Source organism: Sorex araneus, chromosome 5, assembly GCF_027595985.1.
Source record: "Sorex araneus isolate mSorAra2 chromosome 5, mSorAra2.pri, whole genome shotgun sequence".
Taxonomy (NCBI): domain Eukaryota; kingdom Metazoa; phylum Chordata; class Mammalia; order Eulipotyphla; family Soricidae; genus Sorex; species Sorex araneus.
This window is the reverse complement of record NC_073306.1, coordinates 160,812,621-160,833,369: the sequence shown is the minus strand read 5'-3', so window position 1 is coordinate 160,833,369 and position 20,749 is coordinate 160,812,621. Positions and strand designations below refer to the sequence as shown.

Here is a 20,749-nt window from a genome sequence, read left to right as displayed (position 1 = left end):
AGGGACACTGCCCAGGGGGATGGTCACTCCCACCCAGCACACAACTGGAATGGCCAATGGGACCCAGATTTAGTCTCAAGCCAATATTTTCTGAAGGAAATGCCCGGGGTTAGGGAGGGGGGGTTGGGAGATTTTTGTTTTCTTTTCAAGCTTTCCAGATTCGTCTTCACAACCACGTATTACAGCAGAAGGTCCAACTGCTTTCGGTAGTAAGCTTAGTAAGGTTACTAATTACATAATTACAACTTCAATTATGGAATTGATCTGGGCGCTGGGAACTGACCAGGGCTCTTAAGCTTTTAAGCTTAACATCAAGTCTCTAATAGGTGGACAAATAAACAAGACTGGACACGGAAGCTGGTACTTAGTCTTTGGAGGTGGGGAGTTGGAAGGGAAGGGATCCTGCCTCTAACTGCTCTTCAGAAGGCTGAGAGAAGGGGCAAGCATGGTGGGCAAACACAAGCTGTCTGGGTTGTCTAGAACAGGGATGAAATCAGGTCCAAACTAGAGCTACTGTTCCTGAATGAGAACGGAAGAGGAACACGGAGTCCCTGAAGGGTGGAAATGGAAGGTTTGGGAAGGGGAAGGGAAAGGGAGGTGCCACATGTCCCCTCTCTCAGGCCACTAGTGTGCCACCATTACATTCCTTCTGCCCATCCTAGAGGCAGAAGTGAAGACAGTTCATATTTACACCGGGGGAAAGGGAACAGGGTCCAGGTTTGGTGTGAGGCTAGGAGTATTAAAGTGGTCTCAATTCCAAGCAGTGCATGAATCTGTCACCCCAGAGGCATGGGCAGGAGACCCTTTCCTCCCTTCCCCTCCACCCCCTTGATGTTAAAGAGGCAAGTGGGGGCTGGAGTCCAGCGGAGAGGGCATTTGCCTTGCGCTCAGCTGACCCAGGTTCCATCCCCTGCATCCCATATGATCCCCCAAGCACAGCCTGGAGTAATTCCTGAACGATCCTGGGGTGTGGCCCATAAACAAAAGAGGCAAGTGAAGTGATGCGCCACTCGACATGGCCTGTGGGGTCTGGAGTGGGTAAGATGCACTTTGTCACCCTGAACTGGGGGCTGACAGGTAGGTGGGGATAAGCAGAGCAGTCACATGGCGCCAGAAGGGGAGCACTGAGGTCGTGGAAGAAGAATCCCTCTGCGGGGCTGGGTGATGCCTAAAGAGACCTGAAGGGACAGAATGGTCTGGAGGGCCCCCCAGGTGTCCACTCCAGTGGTGCTGTCACCCTCTTGCTTTGCTGTTGTTTTTTTTTTTCTTTTTGGGTCACACCCGGCAATGTTCAGCGGTTACTTCTGGCTCTGCACTCAGAAATCACTCCTGGCGGTGCTTGGAGGACCATATGGGATGCTGGGAATCGAACCTGGGTTGGCCACGAGCAACGCAAATGCCCTACCCTACCCGCTGTTATCGCTCCAGCCCCACTTTGCTGTTCTTTTGCAGCTTCTCAAAGGTGCCTACACGTGCACGCACTCGTGCGCGCGCACGCGCACACACACGCACACACGTGCCCGCGCACTCTGGTCTTTGTGTTGAGTTGAGGCTCTACCCTCCCGAAGAGTTTGCTTCAATTGAGAGCCCCTGCTGCACGAGAGAGCCCTGCTCAAGGGAAACCCTGCAGTTCTCGGGGAGACATGGATATGGGGCAAGGCCAGAATGTGGGGCTTGGCATTTCCCAGTGCACCCTACATTCCTCCAGGGGCTCCTCACCAGGGCAGGGCTGCCTAGGGCCGACAGCTTACCTGCCATGCCCTTGACCGAGTCCCCAGGATGGGAGCACCAGAGATTTAGGGCTCCGCTCAGAGGTCATTCCCTGGTTGTAAGAAGGGCACCCTCTGGTCAGCTGGGTGCATGAGCCTATGTAAGAGACTGTCCCTGGCCTCTGCCCTGTCACAGGACCAGAAGTTTCTCTTCTACCAAGGAAGGAGGGTTAATATTTTATTTTATTGTTTTTTATTTGTTTTGTGCCATATCCGGCAGTGCTTAGTTAGGGCTTAATCCTGGCTCTGTGCTCAGAGAAAAAAATTTATTTTAATGAATCATCGTGAGATACATTTACAGACTTACAGACTTTCATGATTGCATTTCAGTCATACAATGTTCAAGTACCCATCCCTCCACCAGTGCCCAATGTTCGGAGCATCCCTCCCGCCACCCCCACCCCTTCCCACCTCCTGCCTCTGTGACAGGCACAATCCCTCTTACTCTCTCTGTCCTTTTGGGTGTTATGGTTTGCAATACAGGTAGCAAGCAGCCATCATGTTTGGTCCATAGTCTACTTTCAACATGCATCATCTACCATCCTGAGAGATCCCTCCAGCCATCATTTATTCAGTGCTCCTCTCTCCATCCCAGCTACTTTTTATGGCTTGGGGGTTTTATATCCAGTGCCAGGGACCAAACCTAAGGTCAGACACGTGTAAGGTCTGGCCCCAGACATTTTAATAATGTCTTTGTGCTCTGTATACACAGGAGTTCCCATGAAATGGAGTAGATCTGCCTACCACTCTTTCTTGTTTTAAATTTTTTTGACTGTTGGGCCACACTCAAGAACTTCAGAAAGAGTCTCTTTATTCTTTTTCCTTTTTTTGGGGGGGAGGGGCACACCCAGCTGTGCTCAGGAGTTACTCCTGGCTCTGCACTCTGGAATCATTCCTGGCTGGAGTGACTGTAAGGGATGCCCAAGACCTTCCTTCCACTGCTTTTCTTACCATGTATTTTTCTTCAATTAATTTAGTGCTCCTGAATTAACTTTTATTGGACTGATAGGGGTGGTGGACAGGGCCAGTTTCTTGGTTATGTAAGCACATAGGACCCCCAAAATTATAATGATCTTATTTTTGACTTCTCTGCTATCCCGAAACTTCCTATTTTACCTTTTAACTTGTGCTTTTTAAGTCAAGTCCAATGAGAAAGCAGAGCACAGACTGAACTTGAGCATGGAGCAAGCAGGCACCGTTTCTTTCCCCCTCACAGAAGCATTCACCAGGCCTCCTAAGTCCATGAATACAGCAAGATAGATACAAGTGGATCTGTAGATCTGGTCGATCTACAGATGAGCAAGCAGAGGGAACTGACAACCCAAGACCCCACACTTCTCATGCAACCCAGAACTTTCATTCAATGCAATAGAAAGCTAACAAAAGGAAGAAAAGAAACAAGAAACCTATCAGATCCTTTATCACTTGTGTTGGTTTCCTTCTTGCTGCTACAGGAGGAAAGGGAAAACCTCACTTCTGCTTCCCTTCCCTTTCCTCTTACTATCAGTAGAGTTTTTTGGAGGACTGGAGCGATAGCACAGCTGGTAGGCATTTGCCTTACACGCAGCTGACCTGTGTTCGATTTCTCCGTCCCTCTCAGAGAGCACGGCACAGCCTGGCAAGCCACCCGTGGCATATTCAATATTCTAAAAACAGTAACAATGGAGACGTTACTGGTGCACATTGGAGCAAATTGATGAACAACAGGACAGTGACACGACATAATCAGTAGAGTTAGTAAAAAGCCCACATAGCAAGAAACAAATGAAAAAACACCAAGTTCATTATGTGCAGTTTCAGCAGAGCTTCAAAATGAGTCGCACAAAATGAGTGACATAAGCGTTAGAAGCTCTTATGTTGAGTGTGATGCTGACATTCTACAATAGAAAGGTGAATGCTAAAAATCATTCCAATAATTTAAATCTAACATTTTGTTCACTTTGCATACCTTTAAAGAGAAAGTATGAAAGAAAATCTCGTATTTTGAGTCCCTGTTATTAAAACCCGCTCTCCTTCAACACACACATACGTATTGCTGCTGGGGCTCCCAGTGATGTAGCTGCCCTGGCTGGGAGTGAGGATGGTGATGATGACTGAGGCCAAGGGCCCTCACACTTTTAGGAAGCAGATCCAGGAAACCCTCCCCCCCCCCCACCGTTCCCCTGTAATTGGAAGCATCAGTCTTTCTGGGTTTGATCATTTTTTATTTCTCCCTTCCCACAACCAGTAAAAAAAATACAATCAACACAGGTACATGGATCTGATTTTTTAAAAAACATCAGTACAGAAGGCAGCGGCCCAACCCAGGTTTAACTTATATATATGTACAGAGCATGTGGCCTGAGCATGGAGCGTGGCTGGGCGAAGCGAGGGGGCAGAATTACAAAACAGAGAAAGGGGGCTTTGCTTTTCTTTACATTTCAGAGTAGAACCCGGCCTCATTTCCAAATGAGAACACGATAAAACTACTATATACTGTATAACTTAGGAAAACGCTGTACAGGCGCGTGACTATAAATATGGAGTACAAATGGCTCTGTTGGGGAATTGGTATCTACACAGGCAGAGGAGGGCTCAGTTTGGTATCCCCAACCTATAAAGATTATGGGCAATCTAGGGCTTGGGGGAGCACTGGGTCTTAGGGTCTGCACTCTAACACCCTTTTCTGGGACACAATTGAAACTCCATCACTTGTGAGAGAATTTGGATTGTAGAGGGGAAAGAGCAGGGGAGTAAGAAGGAGCCGTGAATGTGATAGGAGGCTCTGAAAGGCACAGAGAAGGCATTTGGGACAGGAAGGAGCAAACCGCCAGAGCCCATGAACATGCGAGAGCCCTACTGTTGCTTGAAGACCTTAGTTCCATGGCTTACAGCCCTGCCTCTCTTTCTACTTTCTCAGAAAAGTTTGGGTGAGTGGTAGGTGAATGGCTGGTTGGCTGGATGAATGGGTGAGTAGATGGAGCAACACATGGATGAATAGTTGGCTGAAAGGATGGAAGCTGACCAAAACTCAGCTCAGGGTGTGACGAGAATGAGTGTTCCACGGAGGAGAAATGAAGGAATGTTCCATACTAAGGTGCTTGCTGGGATTTCAAGTGGAAGGAGTAGAGAGGACAGGAGAACAGGTATATGTCTTATACTCAACAGGGATTATTTTCATCTGACCAAGAGAAAACTAGGTTTTGGCCATAACTGTCAACTTGACTCCTAAATCAGAAAAATCAAGAAGAACCTTTAGCTTCTTTAGCAGATTAGACATCTGTTCCCTGGCACTCAACCCTCCGCCCCCGCTCTGAAGCAGAGTCGCGCTCTTCTTAGAATCATGGCACAACCCACAAGTCAGAGTGTTTCCTGAATCTCTTTGGAACTCCCATCCTGGGATGTGGGGCAAAGACACCACAGGTAAACCTCTGGAATGACACATACCTGCCCAGATGAGGAAACCCCACGGAAATATGGGGAGTACTGGGAAGTGACCCAGACCCACATCTTGATCTCTGCATTTACCTCCAGCTTCCCTGCCAAACTGGGCAGGTTTGGGGATGCCTAAGAGATGTTCTTAGCTGAAGCAAGTCTTTGGAGAAAGGGATGTCAGAGCTCCATCATAACAAAAGAAAAATGTGTGCACATGTGTTCAGACACAAACACATATGCAGAACCATGCATAAGTATTTCCCGAGGGAGATTTTTCCCAAAGAATTGCAGTTGGCCATCCCAGCTGTGGGGGTGGGGGAGGCACAGTGTCGGCATTTCTCCAGCCAGGTTTTACTGTGTTGGGGGGGGGGTGTTCTGTGTCTTCCTGGAAGTGGAAGACCCAGGGAGCAGGGGGTGAGGCTGAGGTACCCTGCCAGCAGGTAACAGTGAGCAAAGGGAGTGAAGGCCACGACTAATGTTTGCTCCATTTGGACACAGGTCCCGGCCACACGGGACAAGGCAGGCAGGACCAGGAGGATCATGGGCCTGAGTGCTCAGCAAGCCCCCTCCCCACTCCTGGGTTTCCTCTACAAGGCAGTGATGCTGGAGACCATCTTTGTACCCAGGGTGTCCACCGGGGACTTGGGAGACCAACTGGGGGCCTCGGGGCCCAAAGCCAAGTTATCGAAGGCCTCGGGGACCTTGACGGGGACGTCAGGCTCCTCCTCCAGGATGTTGCAACACTTGCAGCAGGGACAGCACTTGGTGCAGCCGCATATGGTACAGCAGAGCCGGCAGTAGACACGGCAGCAGCAGCAGCAGCGCTGCTGGCAGCAGGTGGAGAAGGTGCTCACGACCTTGTCCCACGGCTTCAGCGAGCGCATCCACTGGGGCAGGCAGTTACAGGTCCGCAGTCGCAGGGGCAGGACCCCCGGGCAGCGGGACTGCAGCAGCTTGATGACCACCACCAGCACGATCACGAGGATGATGGGCACCCCTACGCCCACCAGCACCGGCCAGCCCGCCAGCGAGAGCCCGAACACGGCCAGCGGGGTCAGGAAGAAGAAGAAGATGAGGTAGAAGACAGCAAACCAGCGGTACTTGGCGGAGATGTTGCCCAGCCCCTTGGCCAGGCGGATGGGCAGGCGGGTGAACGGGATGGGGTACCACAGCAAGATGCCAGAGATGTTGAAGAAAAAGTGGCACAGGGCGATCTGCAACACAACAGAGGGGGAAGGGTGAGTGGGGCTGTGGCGGGAGAAGGGGTCACCTATGGGCCCCTGTAGCAGTCAGTCCTCCTTTTAGCACAGTCCAGCCAAGAGGACTTGCTGTGTCCCTGGAGGGGACATTAGTTCTATCAACTACGTCACAGCCAGGGCTGGGACATTCTTTTGTGTGCGTGTGTGTGTGTGTGTGTGTGTGTGTGTGTGGCACCCGGCGATGCACAGGGGTCACTCCTGGCTCTGCACTCAGGAAGCACCCCTGGCAGTGCTCAGGGGACCAAATGGAATGCTGGGAATCGAACCTGGGTCAGTCGTGTGCAAGGCAAACGCCCTCCCCGCTGTGCTATCGCTCCAGTCCCAGGGCCCCACATTCTTAAGACAAGACTGCACAAACGAACTTGACGGACGTGCCCACAGCGATCCAGCCTCCTGGTCCCACCACAGCATCCCCAGCCTCCTGTACCGACTGAGGATCCAAACAGGGTACCCCCGCACTGAGATGTGCTCTGAGTATGAGATTTCATAGGCTTGCTCCAAAAATAGGTTTGTCAAATTTCTCACCATTTTAATGTTGAGGATAACATGTTAAGTTAGTGTGTTTGCTTTTCATGTTTCAAAACATCCATTACTGACAGATTTCAGAGGACCTGAGTGATTCATATTTTATACTATGCATATACAGTGCATTCCTTTCCTTCTTTCTTTCTTTCTTTCTTTCTTTCTTTCTTTCTTTCTTTCTTTCTTTCTTTCTTTCTTTCTTTCTTTCTTTCTTTCTTTCTTTCTTTCTCTCTCTCTTTCGTTCTCTCTCTCTTTCTCTCTTTCTTTCTCTCTTACTCTTTCTTTTTATTTTCTCTTTTTTTGACATTTTTTGGGTCATGTCTGGTGATGCTCAGGGGTTACTCCTGGCTTTGCACTCAGGAATCACGGCCAGGGATCAAATTCCGGTTGACAATGTGCAAGGCAAATACCCCACCCGCTACATTTCTTTCAGCAATCGTCATGCTCTAGAGAGCCCCCCTCACACCTTCATGATAATCCTCTGAAGTTAAGGATTGTGGTCCCTGTGATTCTACTGAGGGAAGTAAGGATCAAAATTAAGGTCACCTTTTAAAGTCACTTATTGATGAGTTCAGTTATTGATGAGAATTAATGGAAAATCAGAAGAAAATACAGTTTAAAGAGATAGAAGGCTATATTTTCCACTTCATAATACATAGATAAATCAGTGGTGAGCGGGTGGTTACCTCCTTATTCTTAGTGACCATGCTTTGAGGTAAACTTAAAATTAAAGATCACCACTTCATTTTACATTTGTATCCAATGCTATGGTTTAGGTTAATAAAATCAAATACTGCTCTCTACCAAATTTTTTTTAAAAAGTTCACTTAGTGTCTGGGACAACTCAGTGGCGGGTCAGCATACAAGCATCCAAGACAACCCAGGTGAGTGCTAGAGAGACAGGACAGCAGGTAGGGTGCTTGCCTTGCATGCAGCCAACCCAAGATTTATCTCCTGAGCCCTGCCAGAAGTGACCCCCCAGCCAAGAGCTAGGAGTAAGCCCTGAGCATCACTGGGTGTGGCCTAAAATTCAAACAAATAAACAGAACCACCCACAAACACCTATTGGTGAGCTAAGGCAGGTCTTCATCCTTGGAAGGAAAGCTAGTCTGGGTTGGAGAGCTTAGCAGGGAGGGCTCTTGCCTTGCATACAGTTGACCTGGGATTGATCCCCAGCACCCCCATATGGTTCTTTGAACCCCACCAAGAGTGACCCCTGAGCACAGAGCCAGGAGTAATCCCTGAACACTGCCCGGTGTGGCCCCAAAACCACACACACACACACACACACACACACACACACACACAGAGAAAAAGACAGTCTGAGGTCATAGGTGACTTCTCAAGGTCAGGCAGAGTTCCCAAATAAGGAGCAAGGAGACAGGAAGTGGCCTCTATAATTCCTGAACACTATCACCAGGAGATGCCACCCTGCTTGGGTGAGGAGCAGGTGTTGGCATATTTCTGCCTTCCTCTGGCTACAGCCCCACATCGCAGTCAAGAGCATCAAAGAGAAAGGGCTTGGCTCTCATTAAAGTCCCTCTACTTTGAAGACCATTGATGGAAGTGAACCCCGTCTCAGGCCCCTCCCCCTGCGACACCCTCTGACCTGGAGCGAGCTCTTCAGAGTGTTGCCTGGGCTGGCCAGGGCGGCCAGGATGGCGGTGGTGGTGGTGCCGATGTTGGAGCCCAGCGTGAGCGGATACGCCCTCTCAATGGAGATCACGCCGAGACCTGGGGGGAGGGCGAGAGATCCAAAGTCCAGGGCATCAGCCACCAGAGATGATGGAGATGGCAGTGGCACCCAGGGGGAGAAGTCGGGGGACACTCACCAATCAACGGGGTGATAGCAGATGTGAACACGGAGCTGCTCTGCACAATGAAGGTCATGCCCGCCCCCACGAGGATGGCCAGGTAGCCAGTCACCCAGCCGAAGGGAAAGGGCAAGTCTGGAAGACAAAAGTTAAGAGACGGTCACATCCCTTGTCGAGAATAGGCTCAGCGGGCACCTCCAGAGGACCTGGGTCAGGTTTTCAGACTCTCCCCACCCCCTTACAGGAGAGAAGCTCCAAGAAGTAACTGTCAGAGTGTCCAGAGAGACGCCGCCCCCTGGAGATGCAGGATGGCAGTGGACACCGCACCCACCTGTGTTGAGGGTCTTCTTGATGACAACAGCCACCTGCCCCTTGAGCACAGAGCCCAGGATCTTGACGATCATGATGAGGCAGCCACAGAGGACCAGCAGGGAGACAATCAGCAGGATGATGCCAATAGCCAGGTCCGGGAGGTTGAAATTCACAAAGATGTGCTGGCCTAGGAGACCAGAGAGCCCTCAGTAGGGGACAAGGAGCAACCCCAAGGCCATATAGTTAATATCCCCAACACCCTTTGCCCCCTGGTAAGTTATCCCTATTTATGAGCTAGACCCGGGGCTACCCAGAAGACAGGCCGCACTTCCCAGCCTCCCTGGCAGGTGAATGCAGCCCCGAGGCTGTTCCCTGGGGCAGCCCCAGAGGCTGGAGATGAAGTGAAATCCCTGAAGCCACAGGCTGGGCAGGGGCAGAGCCAGGCCTCCCGCCAGGCTGACCCGCCTCTGAAACCTGTGTTGTGCCTCACTCACGGCCCTGAGGATAACGACAACAAAGGGTCTGGGGACAAAGCTGGGAACGGTGACCAGGTCAGAGGACAGTGTTGCCCATTCTGAAACTCCTCATCTTCCAAACTCCCTGGCAGTCCCCGCCAGACTCCACCTGCCCCTGGCTGCGTCGCTGGATCTGTCACTGGCCTGCGGGGTGGTGAGTTCTCTGGATTCTGAGCGGTAACTCCACCAGGACCCTGAAGGTCTAGTGCTCAGAGCTAACAGGGGTGCGGGGCTGGGAGGAGAAGAGCAGACACGTAATCTGGGTGTGGAAAGGAGGACCAGAAGAACTGGGATGGCAGGTGCTGGACAGCTTCAGGGGCCGAGTTCAGGGCGACAGCCCAGTGCCCTGCGTGGGGCCTGCTGCCCAGGAGGCCCTGAGTGGAGGGTGGGCATGTCTGTCCTGGCTGGCCCGCCATCTCCTGGCATCTGCTGCCCTCTCGGCAGAGTTTCCGCAGAGTCCCGCCAAGGGGTGCCGAGGCCCACGGTGCAACGTCACTGACTCTGATCTGGGGGTGGGGTTGGGTCTGCAAGAGGACCCGGCTTCAGCTCTCACCATCCCTGGGACAAATCATCTGACATCTACGTCTCGGTTTTCTCTGCTGTGACAGCTCTGGTTCAAGCCGCAGCACTGGGTCTGTGCTCAGTGACTTACTGTTCTTCCTCTACTTCTGGGGACCCTCGGAGACAAGCAACACCCACCAGCACCCCAGAGAGATTTCCAGCTGGCTGATGTTCTGCCCAGCCCCACTCACATTTGTCGATGTTCTCCTTGTAGGTCACATTCTTGAGGGTCCAGGTTTGAGAACCATCGGTCCAACAGAGGTCAGGGGAGGTGCAGTTCAGAGGTGAGGGCACAGTGACGTTCATCTGGGTCTGAAGGATAAACAGAAAATAGGTGCATGGGTCACGGGCATCGTTCATGGGAATGAAGAGCAGGAGGCACAACGCATGCAGATGGGAGGCTGCTATTTCCGTGGCTCACTCTGTGAGCAGAGACAAAGGGGCAGCCAGAGAGAAACAGAGGTAACAGATCATGACACCGAGAAACAATTTGTGAACAATGCACCCTTGATGTCAAAGGGGGTCAGTCTGTGCGACTGAATCTTGTTCTCCTTCAGCATTTTAAAGATTCTCACTGACCAGGCTGAAGCCATAGTACAGTGGGGAAGGCACTTGCCTTGCATGTGGCCAACCCAGGTTTGATCCCCTGTACCACATACGGTTCTCCCAAGCCCACCAAGAGTCATCTCTGATTGCAGAGCAGGAGGAATCCTCGAGCACCATTAGGTGTGGCCCGCAAACCAAAAATAATAACTAATAATAGATAAATATTCTCAGTGGTCAGTACTAACTGTTCACGAGTCCCGGATTTTCTTGTCCTATGCTTCGAATTAGCCACTGGGAGTGAAATGTTTTCTTTGAAACAGAGGAACAAATATACACACACCCATATCTATTCAGAGGACTTACCATATTGGTGAACGTTTTGCACCAAATCTTGACCATGCTCTTGTTTTTAGCCATTTCATCATTCATTGCGATTTGGTTGATAACTTTTTTATCCAGCTAAGGAAGGAAATAGGAGAAAGTCAGTTGTTGCAAGAGGCACAAGGAACTTGAGGAATCCTGAGAAGGGAGTTATGACTCAGAGCCCCAGCAGAGCTTACACAGCCCTGACAGGGTGCAAATTTCTGAGGTTTAGGTTTCTTGGAAAACAATATGGACATTTATCAAAAAAAAAAACCAAAAACCAACTAGAAATTGAGCTCCCATTTGACCCAGCAATACCACTTCTGGGAATACATCCCGGAGATGCAAAAAAATACAGTAGAAATGACATCTGCACTTGTACGTTTATTGCAGCACTATTTACAATAGCCAGAATCTGGAAAAAACCCAAGTACATGAACAGATGTCTGGTTAAAGAAACTTTGGTACATATACATAATGGAATACTATGCAGCTGTTAGAAAAAGATGAAATCATGAAATTTGCATTTAAGTGGATCGACACGGAGAGTATCATGCTAAGTGAAATGAGTCAGAGAGAGAGGGACAGACATTGAATGACTGCACTCATTTGTGGAGTATAAAGTAACAGAATGGGAGACTAACACCCAAGGATAATAGAGGCCAGGAGGATTGCTCCACGGCTTGGAAGCCAGCCTCAGATGCTGGTGGAAAAGGCAGCTAGAATGGAGAAGGAACCACTAAGTAAATGATTCTTGAAGGGCTTGCTCGGGATGGGAGATGCGTGCTGAAAGCAGATTATAGATCAAACATGATGGCCACTTACTACCTGTACTGAAAACCATAACACCCAAAAGGAGAGAGAGAGTAAGAGGAAATGTACCTGCCACAGAGGCAGGGGGTGGAGGAATGGGGTGGTGGTGGTGGGAGGGACACTGGGAACATTGGTGGTGGAGAATGGGCTCTGGTGGAGGAATGGGTACTTGATCATTGTAAGACTGAAACATAATCATGAATGTTTGTTAAGTCTGTGACTGTACCTCACAGTGATTCATTAAAAAATAATAAATTTAATTCTGCCTCATTTTGTCTTACTTATTTCTATCTGGGGGTGAGGAGGGGGTTGTCCTGGCTGTGCTCAGGGCTCAGTCCTGGTGGGGCAGAGTCAGATGGATGCAGGACAAGCACCCTCCCCACTCTACTATCCAGGTAGTCCTCATTCAGCCTTATGGGTTTATTTTGGTCTGGGGTCCAGCTGTGCACAGGGGCAGCTCCTGGGGCTGGACCTGTGCCCAGCCTGTCAGATCTCTGACCCCCTGAGTCTCTTTTGGAAGCTTTTCAGGGCAGTAGTTCGGATACTGTCCCCCTACCCCCACGCCCTCTGAGCCAGCCACCGTGGCCCTCGGAAGGAAGCCTTGTTACCTGGATAATGAGCTTCGTGAAGGGGTCCGTGATGACCTTCAGAAGGGCCGGGGCATCTTCTCCGTTCTTGAAGTGGAAGGAGTTCACCACAAGGTTGGTGAGCAACTCCAGGTAGTGGGTGGCGGCCTCCAGGGGCAAGAGCACGAACACGGACAGCCAGTTGAAGAAGTCATGGACGGTGGCCCCCGCAAAAGCCCTGCAGGAGGGTACCCCATCCCCAAGACATGGGCTCGTTAGCCAAAGAGCAAATATTCACAGTTCTAGACAGGGCCTCATTGTACCAGAGGCCACGGGTCACTCACTCCTGGGCTATATGGGTGTCTACTAATACATTTCCAGATTAAATGGTTTGCCCCAATGGGTGGGAGCTGCCTTGGCATTAGACCAAACTGTCATGAAGGTGCAACAGGTTGAGGGGATCCAGTCTCCCATTGCTAAAGCAGAGCGTGGCCCAGCAGGGACCACTCAGTTCTGTCTGCTGGAAGGAAGGGCACCGACAGGCTTTGGCTCCAAAATTAGTTGGACGATCACTGTTGGGAAAAACTGCAATCAAGCCAAACTGCCTCTGAAGCAGACACAGGGGAGAGAGCCTGCCTCGGAAAGGATGAGGGGAATGATTGACGGCATGGTTGTCAACCCTGGACCCAGTGACTTCTTGCTTCAATACAGAGATGGAGGGTGGGCTTGGGTCACTGTGGTGAAGCTCAGGGGACCATATACAGTGCCAGAGTGGGAACCAGGGTTAACCACGTTCGAGATAAATGCATAAGCTGTGTACTATCTCCAGCATCAAATTCCTTTCCAGTCTTTTTTCCCCCTTAAGATCTTCAGATTCTTGGGGGCTGGAGAGATGGTACAGTGGATAGGGCGTTTGCCTTGTACATGGCCGACCTGAATTCGATCCCTGGCATTTCATATGGTCCAAGCACCGCCAGGGGTAATTCCTGAGTGCAGAACCAGGAGTAACCCCTGAGCATCGCTGGGTATGACCCAAAAAGGAAAAAAAAAAAAATCTCCAGATTCTGATAAAATATCTGAACAGGCTGTATGGGGAGAAAAGGCTAATTTAGACCAGAGTTTACATCTATCTTAAATGTTCATAGGTACATCTGATTATATCTCTCCAAATAAAGAAACTAGTGTTTTTCCTCAATAAAAAAAGAAATCTTGTTTAAAAACCATAAATCAAAAAATACCCAAACCCATGGGACATGAGCCAAAAGAAGCCACTAAATATGTGGGAGGGCAGGGATTCTTCATTCAATATTGTCACTGTCACTGTCACTGTCATCCAGTTGGCTCATCAATTTGCTTGAGCGGGCACCTGTAACGTCTCCATTGTGAGACTTGTTGTTACTGTTTTTGGCATATCAAATACGCCATGGGTAGCTTGCCAGGCTCTGCCGTGTGGGCGAGATACTCTCAGTAGCTTGCCGGACTCTCCGAGAGGGGTGGAGGAATCGAAACAGGGTTGGCCACATGCAAGGCAAACATTCTACCTGCTGTGCTATCACTCCAGCCCAATTCAATATTAGTAAAAGAAATGTTTGAAAGTACAAACTTTCAGCTATCATTAAGTTAATTTATCTGGGTAAGAGTACTTAAGACATTTTAAACAGTGCCCATATAAAGTGATATCAATATTTCTTTGTAGTTTAAAAAAATGTTGAAAGTTTTTCAGGTTTTTAATAGCATAGTTATCATTCTAAGAATATATCTGAGGATATCATCTAAACCACTAACCATCTTAAAAGAAAACTATAGGGTCAGAGCAATAGTACAATGGTACAGTAACTACTTGCCAACTACCTTGCACGTACCCCACCTGGCCAGGCGTGACCAAAAACCACTTAAAAACAAAGGAAAGAACAATAGCACAAGAGCTGCTGAGTCAGGTCCAGCTGGTACATTCACTGGAGTTGAGGCTCTCGTTCAGAGGCAAAACCCTGTGTCCCGCCAGAACCAAGCCCAAATCTGGAATAAGGGCAGTTGGGCCCCATGCCAGCAGTGGCTTAACCCGTTTGTGTACTTTCATCAGTAAAAAGGACCTCAGAAAAGTCTGCCGGTCTTCTGGAGAGCATGGGGACAGGAAATACCCCAGGGTGACTCCACCAAGACTGGCATCCTGAGGGCGCAGCAGGTCTAAGGGAGGGGCTGGCCACCGGGCAACCACTGACCGTCAGTGCCACCACAGACTGTAGGGCCTGGACTCACCCGCCCTCCGACTGCAATCCCTCGCCCATTCCAGCACTTTCCACCTGTCCTGCACCCCTGGGCAGGCGCCTCTCCTGCGACTGTAACCGACTGTAACCCAGAGCAGTGGTTTTCAGCCTTTCTCCAGCAGTGACCGAAGGACCTGGTCTCTGCCAGCTCCCAGGCCCAGCAGAGCTGGGCAGAGCCGGGACCTGCTTCTCTGCTCACATGGAAATGGAGACAAAGAAAGGTGAATTTCGTCCAGTTGTTTTTAAAAAGAAAAGGTTCCCTGCTGGGCTTGTGTTCAACCAGCTCCATTCTTAGATCTGGCACATTTCGCCTTCTGTGGGCATGTGAGTGAGAAGGGGGGAAGGGAGGCAGCGGCCTGGAGGGGGGAGGGACGGGGGGGGCGGCCCACGACAGACTGAATCTAAAGAGCTGAGGAGCATGGGAGGGCGGTGACAGTAGAGCGAGCGGAGAGGGCACTTGCCGTGCATGCGGCTGACCTGGGCTTGATCCCCAGTGTCCCATATGGTCCCCTGAGCCTTCCAGGAATGACAGAGTCAGGAGTACGCCCTGAATACCACTGGGTGTGATCCATTTTAAAAAATGAACAGATTAAAAAAACAAAGCAAACCACCCCAAGGAGCTGGGCCGAGCCGGCGGGTTCAGCTCCTCTTACCTTCTGAACTCATTGCGGTCCCCGGCCTGCATGAGCGCCACGATGGTGTTGGTGATGGACGTGCCGATGTTGGCCCCCATGATGATGGGGATGGCGGCCCGCACGGTCAGCACTGGGGGAGGGCAGGGGCCGAGTTAGGCGTGGAGGGAGCAGCCTGGCAGGTGGCCCCATGCAGGAGGGTCTCCCTATCTTGCAGCACTTGCTCATCTCGGAGGGGGGCTGCACCCCGCTGGGCTCTGATGAGCACGTGGGCTGATGCCCATGGAACTGTGCCCAGGGACCCCCACAGTCCCAGCACGCAATTCCAGGGAATCCATGGACTACACAAGACCCTTCTTTGAACCCGGCTTAAATGCCTTTGTAATTTGTTTCTTCTCCCCATGACAGATACTAGGCAGCTTAAAAGTCAGCAAGAGACTTTGTTTAAGGACTAGACTCTTTATAATGGCAACAACATCCTGGCATGACAATTTCTTTTTCGAGAAAGTTAGTGTTTCACTATAATGTTCTTTTTTCTTTTTTTGATTGCTTGTTTTTTTCATTTTGTTTCCTGGTTTTTAAGCAGAAGTGATGACTTCTTAAATTTAGGCCCCAAAGTTTTCTAGTTTGTCTCACTTTTATTTTACCTAAGATGTTAAGTTTGGACTGAAAGTTCACCAGTTCAAACTGGTCTTCCCAACCTAACCAGAGTATCAGGTGGTCTTGCATTCATCATACAGACCCTTAAGCTCAGCGGTCCCATAGGCCAAAGTGTCACATGCTTCCAGGCCAGCTACGGAGAACATGATGGCCTGTCCAGCAGCCTTGCAGTCCGGCAGGACAGCTGACAGGCACGGGGCCCTCAACAGCAGCTGATGCAGCTGAGAAACTGCATTTTCTATTTCATCATAAAAATAAATCTCCCTCCCCGCTTCTTTCTCTCCTCTCTTGTCTCTCTCCTCTCTCTCTTCTCCCTCCTCTCTCTCTCTCTCTCTCTCTCTCTCTCTCTCTCTCTCTCTCTCTCTCTCTCTCACACACACACACACACACACACACTCACACACACACACACACACACACACACACACACACACTTTTTTTGGTTTTGGTTTTGAGTCACACCCAGCGGCGCTCAGGATTTACTCCTGGCTCTGCAGTCAGGGTTCACTCCTGGCAGGCTAGGGGGACCCTATGGGGTGCTGGGATTGAACTCAGGCCGGCTGCACGCAAATCAAATGCCCTACCTGTATACTATCTCTCCTGTCCCTCAACATAAAATCTCTTAAGGTCAAAATAAAACGAGAACAGCCACATATGGCTACTACAAAACAACATGGCACAGTCTGGAGAATTCCGTGCTAAGTCTTAAGCAGCAGAATCTGTTTCAGACGGAACTCTGAGCATGGGCCAGGAGGCTGTCTAGGTTCTTCAAGGAGGAACTCCCTGATCAGACAGGATGGGAACCCACAGAATGGCGACTCTCCCGGACAGACAGGCACAGTTCCCCATCACCGAGCTTTGCTTTGTTATGCTTCACAAATACTGTGCGTTCTATCAGGCCCTGCCACAGCCAAAGGAGAGTGGTGAGTGGAAGACAAGGCCGAGCATTTTCTGAGCAATGAAGTCACGGACCCAAAGCTGCTAATATCTCCAGGCGGCCGCCCACCTGCCCGGGGGCACGCCTCACTTGTGTTTTGGACCCCGGGGGAGGGGAAGGAATGCCTGGACTCACATGACGAGGCCACCATGCTGACGATGATGGATGAAGAAGTGCTGGAACTCTGCACCAGGACGGTCACCAGCACCCCGATGACCAGTCCAGCCACCGGGTTGGACATAATCGAGTTGTTGCTGAAGAACTGCCCGGCCACTTTTCCTGAAAAACAAACCCATGGCCCCGGCATTGGGGTGAGGGCAGATGTCTCAGCCAAGGCTGTGGGTATGTGTGTGTGTGTGTGTGTGTGTGTTGGGGGGGGACCCTCAGCCATGCAGCGGGCAGGGAAGGGAGCACCTTCCCTTTGCTCCTCCCCCAGCCCCCCAGCCCTCCCTGGGGCCATGTCTCCAGCTGACCTCGCTCCCCCATCCCGCATGAATTCTTCTGGTCTGTCGGCACCAACTCTCCCCCCCACCCAACCCCCCGTCCCCCCACCAGCCGCTGGCCAGCCGCCCCCCCCCCAACCCCTCGAGGCACCGGGTAGATACAGAACAGAGTTTTTCTTTGACATCTGGCTTTGAAATTCACAGGCTATACGCCATATAGTTGGACAATGACCTTTCTTTTTGTTTTTAAACTTGAGGTCACTCCCAGCAGTGCTTGGGGGTAGGAGGGGAGTGTGTGCGGGAGGGGACCATGGGCTGCCCACATGCACAGCACAACTCCAGTGCTTTGCGTCCTCTGGGGCCCTGCCTGGGGTCTCTCTCAGGCACTGGACTCCATAAACAGGGAAGTTTCAGAAAGGAATATTCACCACCGTGTCCGAGAGTCCTGACAGTGTCTCGGCCCTAAGTTACCTCTGGTGTCCCCGGGGTAGACAAGAGAGAGGCACAAGGTGATTTCATGTCTGGATCAGCTCAGCTAGGTCCTGCCAGGGTGGCTGTCCCCACCTAGAGGTGGTGACCTCTGGCAGCAAAGGCCACATTTGGCCTTCCATGGGGGCCTTGGCCTACGAGAACAATGCTGCCCCGAATACCCTCGGGCAGCGGCACACAGAAACAGTAGCAGTATCTCACTCCATCTTTAGGCCAGAGAGCTTCCTGCACCGGCAGGATGAGGGCTGAGAGCTCTGGACTAGCGCTACCCTGGAACCGAACTCAGACCTCTCAGACAAGTCACAGACCTTTATAGAACCCAGTTTTCGCTTCTTTAAAATGGGTGGATTTTAATAGATCACCAAGGGTCTGGGGTCAGGGGTCTGGGGTCAGGTGATTCCAGCTGAAAAGCAACATGGCAGGGGGCCGCTGAACTGTGACTGTCTGAACCAGTCAGGAACTGCCCCACCCCCACCTCCCTTCCCCTAACCCCCTCTCCCTCCCCCCAGCCCCCCAGCTGGGCCCTTCCCCCCTACCTCCCAGCAGCTGGAAGGCGCTGCTGAGGACATCCAGGGAGCAGACGAACAAGTAGAGGAATCCCAGCAGCAGGATGAGCTTCCCGACGCCTTGGAGGACACAGAGCAGCTTCCCTCTGGCATCGCGCTCTGGGGGGAGGGGAGACTCAGGGTCTGCGGGGCTCACAGGCCTGGCACAGAGCTCCCGCCCTCCCGGCCCGGCCCAGGGCCCAGGCGGGGAGGGGAGAGGGGAGCCCACGGTGGCGGCACATGCAGCCCCGCACCGCACGGCCGTGTGTGCCCCCCAACAAGGCCCCACCCACGTCCTCTGCACCCGGGCCTCCTGGGGGTGGCACCCTGGGCTGCTGGGTGTCCAGGCTCCGCTGTGCCCAGCCCCTCCTGGCACGGGGGCACAGGGGTGCCCTTACACCCGCAGCCGCACTGCGCAGGCCCGCGGGCCCCCAGCTCGGCCGGTCCTGGTCCTGTCCTCCTCGTGCCCCTGGGCAGGGCCACAGGGAAGCTGCTAGGACAGGGGCAGGAGCCAGGGTGGGCCGAGGGCCAGCCCTGAGTGGGCACCTTTGCTGGGAAAGGAAGAACCACAGATGGTCCCCTTGTGGCCCTCCCCAAGCTCTGGCTTTAGCCCAGCCCAGGCTCCCAGCAGGGGTCTTGGAGCCTGGTGTGTGTGTGTGTGTGTGTGTGTGTGTGTGTGTGTGTGTGTGTGTGTGTGTGTGTGTGTGTGTGTTTGGGTGGGAGTGATGCTGTGACATGGAGCCCTGGCCTGAGACCTGGGGTGACAGTGTCAGTCCTCCCTTACCTGACCACTTAAGCCCCGTGTCCTGCAGCGCGGGCAGGTCCCAGGGGTCTTCTGGGGGGTCCTCGATGAGCGCCACCGTGGAGTGGGACGGCAGCAGGTCCCCCTTGGTGGCAGAGGCCCCGCTGTCACCTGGGCAAACGTGCGACAGGGGCCGTGAGGGTGGGTGGGCTCCGCGGGGTCCCTCCCGGGAGCTCTGGGGAGGCGAGGGGACACTTACTTTTGTTGGGTTCCTTGCCTTTCTGGGTCACGGGGGCCTGGGGACCCCCTTCGATGTATGTACTGGGGTTCGCCTGGGCATTCTGCAGCTCGGGCCAAGGAGCCATGGTCTGTAGGTGGAAGCAAGGGTCAGGAGGCAGGGGGGAGAAGCGACACCCGCAGTCAGGACGGGAGGAGCCGGGGCTGGGGCCCAGGCGGAGTGAGGGGCGCCGTGGACCCCTCTGATGCGGGATCATAAGTTCCCTCTCCCACTCTTGAGCCACCGTCCCCGCCCGCTGTCACAGATCAATCCACTGCCAGAGCGTTTCCTGTCTGAGTCCTGGATTTCTTAATGTCCTCTGTCAACGCTGCTCCTCCGATGGCTATTCTGACTTCCTGGGGTGCTGGGCAGATGCACCCCTTCATCCTCACCGAGCCAGGGCGGAGCCCTCACAAGCGCCTGATGGGGCCCCCACCCTCGCCCACCTGGAGCTGTGTCCCCGTACACCTCTGCAGCTAACACATCCGGAACAGGGGGCATTTGTGGAGGCCATCAAACACCCTCTACCTCTTTCAGCTGTGACCCTGTTTCCCGGGAGCCACAGGCCGCTCTGCACCGGGCTGCAGTGCTGAGATGCCACCTCGAAGGGGAAGGTGTAGAGGCAATCGTCAGTTTCCCTGTCTGAAAAATGGACAGGATTCCTCCCTGTCTGCAGGTGGAGTTTAATGCGGTGCCTAGAGGACTTTCATCACGGCAGCCCCTGCGCTGAGCTCCCAGCCTTGGTGGGAGGACTCTGTCCTTCTGGCCCCACGGACATGCCTACACCCACTTTCCCTGAGCCTTTCCTAGGGAAGGGGGAGGAAGTGAGGTTTAAGCTGCATGCAACCCATCACCTCTGACATGCGCTGAGGAGCATGGAACACTGCCCCGGGAGGAAGCAGCAGGGCTAAAACACTCACAGAAAGAGAGTAGGTGGATTAGCAACCTGTGATATGCAAATTACACTTGTTTGGGGGGGGCCACACCCAGCCATGCTCAGGGATTACTCCTGGCTCTGCACTCAGGTATTATTCCTGTCAGTGCTTGGGGGACCCTACAGGATGCTGGGGATCCATCCTGGTCAGGTGGGCTGCATGTGAGGCAAATGCCCTGCCCCACTGGCCCCATAATATGCAAATGATGGCAGAGAGGTGTTGGTTTTCAGTACCTGATGCATTGCCCAAGAGTAATAAATAACAAGCAAATAGTCAAAGAATAAACAATAAGCAAACAAAGCCTTCCTCAGCGCTGTGTGCCTGTGGGCCCAGCAAGCACTAACTACTGGACACTCTGGAATCAGTGGGCT

General features: G+C 52.2%; 1 protein-coding gene across 1 annotated transcript; it reads right to left on the bottom strand.

The window, feature by feature from the left end:
• Positions 1-5,770: 5,770 nt before the first annotated feature.
• SLC34A2 (solute carrier family 34 member 2) lies at positions 5,771-19,531 on the bottom strand. The gene is made up of 12 exons (XM_055139795.1): positions 19,426-19,531; positions 19,209-19,337; positions 18,416-18,544; positions 17,083-17,226; positions 15,372-15,483; positions 12,497-12,692; positions 11,076-11,171; positions 10,358-10,478; positions 9,110-9,277; positions 8,797-8,913; positions 8,574-8,698; positions 5,771-6,397 (listed from the first exon to the last, which is right to left on the bottom strand). The coding sequence occupies exons 1-12, from the start codon at positions 19,529-19,531 to the stop codon at positions 5,771-5,773; spliced, it is 2,070 nt and encodes a 689-aa protein (XP_054995770.1).
• Positions 19,532-20,749: the final 1,218 nt, after the last annotated feature.

What these genes read in the sequence shown, in the direction of transcription:
- SLC34A2 (XM_055139795.1), bottom strand. Translation starts at nt 19,531, where the DNA reads ATGGCTCCTTGGCCCGAGCTGCAGAATGCCCAGGCGAACCCCAGTACA. An exon ending in TCACGAAGCTCATTATCCAG is followed by an intron (nt 11,172 to 12,496) that starts GTAACAAGGCTT and finishes TTCCTTCCTTAG; the next exon opens with CTGGATAAAAAAGTTATCAA. An exon ending in GCAAAACGTTCACCAATATG is followed by an intron (nt 10,479 to 11,075) that starts GTAAGTCCTCTG and finishes TTTATCCTTCAG; the next exon opens with ACCCAGATGAACGTCACTGT.